The sequence below is a fragment of the Argentina silus genome (assembly GCF_951799395.1).
Source record: "Argentina silus genome assembly, chromosome: 5".
Classification (NCBI taxonomy): Eukaryota; Metazoa; Chordata; class Actinopteri; order Argentiniformes; family Argentinidae; genus Argentina; species Argentina silus.
Window position 1 is genome coordinate 5827999 of NC_139659.1, and position 9941 is coordinate 5837939.

The 9941-nt window shown below is 44.0% G+C and overlaps 1 protein-coding gene across 1 annotated transcript in view; it reads right to left on the reverse strand.

Annotated features, from left to right (window-relative positions):
- Positions 1-394: 394 nt before the first annotated feature.
- Positions 395-9941, reverse strand: part of grin3a (glutamate receptor, ionotropic, N-methyl-D-aspartate 3A) — a gene marked incomplete at both ends in the record, with an annotated part of 11485 nt that continues 1938 nt past the window's right edge. The window contains 8 exons of the mRNA XM_083669979.1: positions 395-749; positions 1756-1826; positions 1948-2109; positions 2355-2506; positions 2701-2816; positions 4081-4226; positions 4502-5552; positions 7295-7896. Of these exons, the coding sequence (XP_083526105.1) occupies positions 395-749; positions 1756-1826; positions 1948-2109; positions 2355-2506; positions 2701-2816; positions 4081-4226; positions 4502-5552; positions 7295-7896 (2655 nt within the window). The remainder of the gene's footprint in view (positions 750-1755; positions 1827-1947; positions 2110-2354; positions 2507-2700; positions 2817-4080; positions 4227-4501; positions 5553-7294; positions 7897-9941) is intronic.

Consider the following 9941-nt stretch of genomic DNA (forward strand, 5'->3'; position numbering starts at 1 on the left):
ATTCACAAATCCCAAAACGACAGCTCTGGAAAGCACAGGAGGAAAAGGTCCGATGTATCACATCGACATCTTATCACCATCCCCAAGTCCCTCTTCACATTAGTCCCTGGGTCTATTGAGTGTACTTCGACATCCAAAAGATCTCATTCGTGAGAAAATAAGATGCGCAGAGAAAATGTGGTCCAGAATTTAGAAGCTAAATTGAAATAGTCCACCACATGGGGCCAAGCCTTCTGGTACATGGTCTCATCCATCTGACTCCATAGTCAGTGTGAGATTGGAGTGGAGGATAGAAACTCCAGCTCCAGAGCTCAGGAGAAGAAGCCAGGCTGGTCTGCTCTGGGTGGGGCTCTGGGGTGTCAGAAGTCACAGTCTGACCTCTGTTGCTCCAGCTCTAGGACTCAGGAATCGTGTTGGTCTGTTGGTACTGCTCCAGCTCTCTCTTTCTCTTCATGGCTAAGTGCAGCTGCTGTTTGATTATCTGGATATGGGTCTCCAGGTCGGTGAGCTCCTGCACCATGGGGTGACGCCCCAGGCCCAGCATGTCGGTCCTGCCGTTGGAGGTGGCCTGTAGGGGGAGCTGTCTCTTCACCTGATGGGGCAGAGGAGGAGGGAGATCCTGGCTCTGGCTCGTTGGGAACTCCAGGTCATTTTGCTGTAGGGCCTCTTGTGGGTGCAGCTTCCTTCTACTGCAGTTGGCGTTGTCGGCGGGATTCCATGGCATTTGTTGGTTGTTCCCCACATTGCACCTAAGGTTCAAATGGAGAACGGATACTTTTCTCAAAAATCATTTTATACATTTTCCCATGAGTATGGTTCCAAAATATCAGGCTTGTATGTAAAAGTAATAATATTGTGGGACCATATCAACGGTGAACTGAAGGGAAATATACTCAAATAATTTTTTAGATAAGTATCCCTTCAAGTTTGAGGATTCAGATATTTCTTGTTGACATTATTCACACACATCTTGCTCCAGGAGGGAGCCGGATGTGAGCTGGTGACTGGAGGGTTACTGGCATCATATCCAGGTGCCTACCACTGCCGTTGTGCCCTTGAGCAAGGCACTTAACCCCTAACTGCTCCAGGGGCGCCGGAATATGGCTGACCCTGTGCCCAGAGCCCAGAGCTCTGTTCTCCCTTGCGGGTGTGCACGTGTGTTGTCTCGGAGGGGGGGTGTGTGCAGTGTGTGTGTGTTACCATATTCCAACAATTGATGTGAATTGATTGCATGGCCAATAAACAGTCTTTGTCTTTGTCTCTTTGTCTCTAGGACAAGGGAGAGGAGAACTCAACTTGGATGATTAGAAATAGCAGTTCTATACCAAGTGGGGTATTTGTATGGGAGCAATTCTAAGAGAGCACATGGAGTGCATGGAGTGCTCGTGTTGTTAAATAGGACTGACACAAAGATTAGATTTGGAGTGGGTAATCTATCCAAATTAAATGAGATTTCTATTTTTAATAGCATTCAACATCATCACACTTTCTATTACACTAAATGACATATGACATTAAATGCTATCTGTTGCTGACATTTACCATGGATAATTTGTGGGGCATATCATTGAAGATGTTTTAAAGACTTCCCTGCAATCATCACTGACAGTTTCAGTTTACAGTCAATTTCAATTCACCTTGAATTAACAGATGTCTCTTTTTCTCAAGCCAATGGACATTTCTGCACCTCTTGCTGTTTGTGAATATGATTTAGGTACAGTATAACATCTTGATGACACCAAAATGATCTGTTACCTTTTTTCTGGCTTTGCAACAGTTTGTAATTTATCCTCATTGAATGCTGAGTTAAGGGCTCGGTGTAATCTCTGCAAAACAGACGAGTCATTAGGTGTCAGAAAACATTTGTGAACCTTTTCACAGAGTCTCATAATTAGTCATTGAAATTAAACTTTTTAAATATGTGTGGAGTCAATATACATACAGTACCTGACTTGTATGTAGCCAGTACTTGAATTTGGGTTCGTTGATTCTGGGAATGATCAGGTGGTAGATGATGTGCTCAGCTAGGGTCGTGAGGAGTGACAAGGCAAGTCCTACACACAACATCACAAACAAGCCTGAGAAGTGTTTGATCCCCATCTGTAAGGTCTGGAGAGAGACAATGCATGAAAACATGTATGATGTATGATAATGATCATAACATGAGATGATATGATGATGATTATATTAAAACAACTCATGACACATTCAAATTAATTTTACATCATTACTACATAGGTCAAGAACAACTCAAGGTTAAGTGTTATTTATTTTGCTATTTATAATCCACCTCGCAATGACTTCTATTAAAGAAATTAGAAAAGGATATGATTATAATGATCATGATACTGTACCTCAGTGACTGCAAAGCTCCTTTTCCCGCATGGTACAACTTTGTACCACTTGTCATGCAACGTGTCCATGAAGCCGTCTGACTTGTACTGGCTCACAAGCTCAGAGATGTTAGAGGTGAAGGGGGAGTTCTGAGGCAGCCCGATACCGTACCCTGGGAACAAAATACACACAAAATAGACATCTGTGCTGTTTGGTACTTGCAGTAAGTCTTTCAAAAATTTATTCAGAAGTTGGGGTTTCAATGTACCTAGTTACGACTGAAACTTGGCCTGTTATTTTTTGCTAGACTGTAGCTATTACAAGTACTGTACTGTACATATGGGTCTGACATGTTAATGTACTTGCCTTCAATTGCAAATGGTTTTCCAACAGTAAGTGTCTTGCATTCGGCGTCTATAGACACTTCATAGTCTAGTAGAGCTTTGTCCATGATAAAAGCATCCAGTTTTTGAGGTTCATCCCTGAAATGACAGAGGAAGATTAGCTAGTCAATTTCACCCCTCTCTTCTAGCATTCAGATAATCAGGATTGCTTTTTTCAGTATTCATTGTATTTATACAGTGCACTTTTAAATACGGAGAAATCTCAATGTGCCTAAGGGCCTCAAGGTGAAATTGAATATCAACACATCCCTGAAAATAGGTTTGGGTACCCAATATATAGGCAATCATAACTGCTAACACTAAAGAATTTACTATATTTGCCATTGAAATAAACCCAGAGATGTGGACACAGTGTGTGCCTCCTTATTGAAATTCATTCCAAATGGATCCTATCTTTGGTGAGCAGGTGTCAGTGTGAAGGGCTAGGAATGTTTTTTTTCCAACTCTGGGAGAAGATACTGTAAATTTCATCAAACCTCCTCCAACCTCAGCCCTAGTCATTCTGCTCTGCTCTTCAGAAAATGTGAGATGACTTGAAAAACAGCTTCAAATAGGGCAGCAGAGGTTGCAGGAGAAGATCAGAAGGGCACAGCAGGGTGGAAATCACCTCCAGAAAACAGCAGATCAAGTACTGAGACTAGAGAGGGAGAGGGGGGCTCAGAGCAGCTGCCACTAATGGGGATAGTTCTTTCCAAAAGAAAAAGTTTTATATTGATTGAGGGGCATTTCACAGATTGATTTTGTTAAAGGTCCATGGGGCCAGATTAGGGAAGGTTTTGCAGTGGGGCGAAGTTTACACCCCTTATTGTCAGAGGGGAGTAAAACCTAAAAGATAGATAAAGGTTAAATTAATAAAATATGACCTAAAATGTAGGTTTGAATGATGATGGTTTAATGGTTTAGCATTGAGCTTTATTCTCGAGTGAAACAGCTACAAACGGCAAATATGGTCTTCTGTGTTAAAACCACAATCAGTCATTTGTGAAGCTGTTGATATATATGTGGATATATACTACTTATCCACTGATTCTTGAAGAATATTACTTAGATGTCTCATCAGCCTTATACATCTGTGGTGCCCCATCATAACCCAAAATAGAAGGCAACAATGTAAACAAACGCTGTATAGCTTCAAAATATATTTTTCCATGTTGATGTCACAGTCAGTGCTTTCCTCCAGAAAAAACATACTGTATACCGTGTCAAATATTAGGCTAACCCTAACCCTTCCTCTTGAATCAGGTATACATTTAAACTGCATGTTCTGTCAGATATATTCACAACCATTTTATAAAGTTTTCTTAGGTTTGCATTAATCTTTCAATGTGTGATTATGACTCACTTTAGATTGTATATCCCATCAGGAGTTGCTGGTACGTTGAAGCGTCTCATATATTCATGCATTTCTGGAAAGCTTTTTTTCAAGTAATCCTCGGCACTGCTCTCACGTACGGTCGCAAATCGGAAACCTTGTGATGGATGATGGAGCTAAAAGAAAAGGGGGAACCATTACTGGGGTATTTTACCTTTGTAAACTGCGATACAGTGTGTTGTTTAAAACTGCAACCCAAAGTGCTTTAACTCTTTCTTGAAATCATGAATCTAGCGTGCTGCTCTTTTCAAAAATGCAATTTCTGACTTCTAAGGTATACTATCCTTAAAAAAGCCTTACTACACCTGTAGTACTCCCAGTAAATCACTAATACTTTGACCACCTTTTCATCACATATTTGATATAAGGCAAATAATGGATTGTTTCTTACCTTTGGATCATGTATACCTGAGAGTTGCTCGTAGGTTTTCTCCCCCACCATGACGGCGGCCAGGTTTGCTGTGTATGTGGAGAGACAGAACAGGCAGAAAATAGCCCAGAGGTTCATCAGGAAGCGGCCCGTCCAGCACTTAGGAGGCTTAATGGCCGCCGTCCTGCCGAACAGGATAGCGTAGCACACGTTGAGTGCAGAGGAGAAGGAGAACACCTTGTCCCTGTTCCTGCCTCGAGGGGTCATCCCGAATGGGCTCTTCCACTCATAGATAGTAAGGAACACAGCTGTGACGTGTAGTGATACGAAGATGCCCAGCCACATGCTCCAGTGGAGGGGCCACATGAAGGCCCCGATGGGCGCCGCCGTGTCCCGCGTCCGCACCAGGATGCCCAGGCTGGTGGAGAAGAAGGGGCTGGTGAAGTCGATGACCCGGCTACGGGCAGAGTTGATGCTGAAAGAGGTGACAGCCAGATGGGCCGCCCCGGTCAGAAGGTCCCCCACCAGACCTGTCCAGCGACCATTCTTGTAGCCACCGTACTTCCCATCGCCAACGATGTACAGGTCAAAGTCAAAGCCCATGTCCTCCGCAAGCTTCTCCAGCAGGTCTATGCAGTAGCCGTAGCAACACTTCTTGAGCTCCCTGGGCACGCTGTCATTGAGCCCCTGCAGGCTCAGGAAGAGGCTCTCCAAGAGGGCTGTGTTGTTGGTCATGGGGTCCAGGCACAGCTGGCCTGCAGGACACAGCCCATCATCGTCCACCTCGCGAGTGAACACGAACGGATGCTCCACCAGGGTCACCACCCTCAGGTGAATGCGAGACGGGTGCCTCCAGTAAGCACCCTGGTGGGACAACTGCTTGTTGGGCCAGATACCGTAGTCCATCATGACCCTGCCCTGCTTCCAGCGGCCCAGGCGCGTCCACATGGGGTTGCCAATGGGGTCATGCTGGAGGCTCCAAATGAAGTGATGGCTCTCCGAGGAGATTACAGAAGCCTGTTGTGTGACGATGAAGCCGCTTAGGCCGTCGAACGACGTGTTGGCAAGGAAGCTGCAGAACAAAGGCAGATGTGTTGATTCTGACAATAAGATGTTCATGAGCACTGTGCATAACACACCTACCACCACCATCATCATCGTAAGCGATAGCACAAAGTCCTCGCTAGTAACAGGAGCTTTAATGGGGAGCTCTATTTCACTATCCTCAAAGAGAGCGTAAAAGGAATTTAGCTCATCGGGGAGCGAAGTGACAGTGTCCAAACTGCTTGGTCTCCCTTTATAGCCTGTAATAGTCTGTAATCCCTGTTTGTAAATTGTAAGACCATTGTAATGAGAAGAGGAATATTTATCACACACATAGCACAAGTTGTCTCTGAATGCAATGGCGAGTTCATTTCTAAGTCGATTAGCCTACTAATTTGTTTTCCACCAAGTGGAAAAGGGGGAAAAACTTGGAGCCCTGCTATAGCCTATCATGTTCATCTAATGTCTCATTTAAAACCACAACAACAACCTAGCCAACATACACAACTGGTCTGTGATGGTTCAGACAGGGACGCTGGAAGGTACCTTGACATTGTGCTGCATGTGAGCATGGTTCAGCAGTTACGGCACCTCCCTCTAAACGTGTCAGCTACCTGGAAAGAGTCATGCACTACAGATCCTCATCCCTGCTGTATTTTTATCCCTTCAGCCTCCTACCGGTCCGTCTTCCAACATTTTTGCTATCTCTGTTTTTTCTTCCACACAGCTTTTGACCCCTGTCAGGCGTGCCTCTCTGTGTAGTCATTGAGGATAAGCTGGAGCAGCGGTTGCCCTATCCTGAACAGTGAGCTGTTCCCTGTCATTCTAAAACAACAGCAGGCGAGGGCATTAAAATACAGGCACCTTATCATTTTGGAAGACGTCTTCTCTCTCACACCTAGCTGGCTGTATACCTTCAGTTTGTTAGCTTTATCACCCTGTCAGTGTAAGAGTGTGACTTAATTATCTGAAGTCAGATCTGGACATTGTTTAACTTGTCAGTGCCAATTGTAGACCAGGGCAGGGTCAGTGGGCACCATTCTGGCATCATCCTGGCATTATCTCAGGCTCTGCCAAACAGGGCAGGAAATGATTATTTGACTGGGTGTCTTGTGCCATGCCCAGTCAACATTATCTGTTGTTGTTTATGCCAATAATACTACTCTGGCTGATGCATTGACTTGATAACAATGCCCCCGGGCAGCAAACCAGTCCCTGTCTGTACTACTGCAAGATGCCCCAGTTTCAGCATGAGCTTCACACCTTGCCAGATATTAACACACTACACAGTGAAACCAACATACAGTAGTTCTACATCATGATATGCTTGTTTAATGTTAATTTATCCTGTGTTTTACTGTAGGGCATTGTTTGTTCTATATATACTGTGTGTGCCCTTTGTCTTTCCTGGCCCCTTGATTGTGTTGTTGCCGTATGAAAATATGCCCATAATTCCCTCCTTGGAGGACAACAAATGCAAACTATTCCATTCTATTCCATTACATCGTTTTCAGATGAAAAATGTCTAGTTATGTAAATAGCAATACTTAGAGATGCAGCAATCTCCAAGATATTATGGCTAAAACCTCTGCCACAAGAGTGCATTTGTGCTATACATACACTAAGCTGCCAAAACTAGATGCTTTTCTCAGGAGCTCGCAGGGAATGCTCATGTTATAATTGATTGTTATCTGTCCTTTGAATGGATTATATTTATGTAACTGAATCTGGATCTCCTGAATAAACAAAGGATAATAACAAAGGCAGTACCTGGACAGATATTTTCCTGAGGCCAGGTTCCCATGCTGAATGGCCATACAGTTGGTGATGCCAGGGATGAGGGCAAGCCTGGGGTCCCTTTGGGCTGCGGCCCCCACTGCTCTCGCCACCAGCTCCAGGGCGTCCTGCACGTAGTGATCCAGAGAGGGCGACCCCATCCTCCCATGGGCCAGCAGCCCGATGGGCAGCCCCTCGGTCCTCAACTCCTCCACGTTCTGAGTGTCGCCCAGCACCCAATGGTACTCAGGCAACATCAGGCCTAGCTTAGTCACGACACTAAAGATCCTCTTGATGTCTTTGATGTCGCAGCCAAATGTGACCACAGTGGAGGTGGACTCCTTGATAGACTCCAGGTAGCCTTGAAGGGACTGCTGGAAGTCGCTCTTGGAGGTGCTGTTGGTGGTAATGTTGACGATGGAGCCCAGGTGAAACTTGGTGTTGTTGCGCAGGCGGACGATGAAGTCTGAGACGTTCCACTCCTGGCACAGCACCAGGCTGATGTCATACCAGCTATTCATGGCCAGGAGAGTGTAGATGAGCTCGGCATGGGGCGTGGGAGGATTCCGCATCACCATCTGGAAGTGGAGAGGGTTCTGAGGCGTAAGGGAGGGAGCGTGGGAGAGAGAGAGAGGAAAGATAGGAGAGGGGAGAAGGACATTGTGACAGTGCAATGATTTGCAAATATGCTGAGCTAAATAGGCTACAAATCGGTCAGCGTCTAGGAACTTATCCGGTCTTATCTGGTGTCATGAACAATCAAAATCGGCAATGTTTCTTTTTAAGAAATCATGTAAAACTATGACATATCCAGCAATTTAAGTTATCAAGTTTGTTTACCAATAAATGAACCATTGTGATCTCCCATACCAGCAGCATAGTATACAGAAATGGAAGAGTGTGTTTGTAGTTGTAGCACTGACTTCGACAGCAGTTTGTAATGGTACAGATTGGTTAGTTGCCCTAACATTTTTTGATCTATTCATTACATAACTCTCAGCAAGTTTTTTTATGCGCTTATTGCACCCACATTTCACATTAAACATCCACTAAAAGCAGTACAAATTGGGTAATTGCATTAATCTCTTTAATCACTTTCCCCATTACCATGGAAATTCGGCAATCATTATTCGTCTGCATAATTTATTTATTTGCCTAATGGGCACTGCGTATTTCATCAGCAATATCGGAAAAGGCAATATGTGCTTTATTTCAGCAAATTGATTGTCTCTATGTACTGCAATCTGCAAATCCCATCTCACCAAACCCAACCTGTGGACCTGTGGACCCAGACTTATTAGAATCGTATTAGAATCCCCTGAAATGAGCTCCAATGTATTTTAGACCTTTTTCCCCAGACCTTTTAACAACCTTAATGTTCAAGTGACAACTTCTTCAATTTCTCGACAGGACTATTCCTGTAGACAGAGTAAATAACCAGTCCATTTTTAATCACCAAGGAGTGCAGTGGCCCTGGGTGTTGTTCTCAGGCCCTAACCCTGGATTCTGGATAGATGGTGTGTACACGACTCGTCGATAACCTCTCATTCACTGAGTGAGCGAGGTAGGCCCCCCTGAGAGGCAGAACCTGATGCTTAGTGAAGCTGACTAATTTCCCCAGGGGGCTACCTAAAGTTACAGCAAAAAACAGGCTAATCTTTTGATTAAAGCAGAGCTTTTCAGGGATTTATCTCAAATATGTCAAAACAAAGCTGGGCCACTTTTTTAGTTTAGCGCATATTAAAAGACGAGTCCCCTACTGGCCTGATGGTACAGAGACTGTATTAATATGGAATCACTATGGTAATGGTTCTCAAACTCATCCTTGGGGTACCCCAGCCATTCCAAATATTTGTTACGTTCCACCATCAGCACATCTGAGTCAACTAATCAAGGGCTTGATGACTTATTGACTGGCTGAATCAAGTGCACCTCTGCTGAAACTTGAACACTTATTTTCTAAAACAAGTGTTGTTTCATGTCCCTTTTAATGATTTGACAATGAGCCTCTTTTGTCATGATGGCTGCATGGATAAGCAGGATGTTAATTGTTTAGAAAATGTACGAGTGCCTGTGTAAGATTAAACCTGTCATAAGATACTGTGTCATGATTCAGTGAACACCTGAATTGTGCCAAATTGCTATTAATCCCAGTTATATTCTACTCCTCTGTGGCATTATTTACCTTTAAGCAGAAACACAGTTTGGATTAAAAGTCAGCAGACTTCATCAGGAAAAACAATACTCAATAAGGTTTATCCAGAAAATGATGGATAGTCTTTGTTTCCCCTGGGTGTTCCTTTGGGGGGAGAAACAGACAAATAGACCACACATGCATTTAGCAGACCCCGAGTGGGTGGCAATCTTCCCAGAATCCTTCAGGTTAACTAATTGCAGGCCTATTTTATTCATCCTTCTAATCAACAAGAGCTTCTATTGAGCAGACTAAACACACATCGTTTTAGCTCACCTCAGGGAAGGCTTTCATCAGATCCCAACAAAAGCAGAGTCAAGGGTTCTAATTGTTATTCAATCCTCATTGATATGCATGTCAAATTAGGAACAATTTGATTGTACCATAGTGTGAGAGTGCAGGTGGTCTGACCAGAGGATGGTGCTAAGTTGCTTGTATAAGGACACA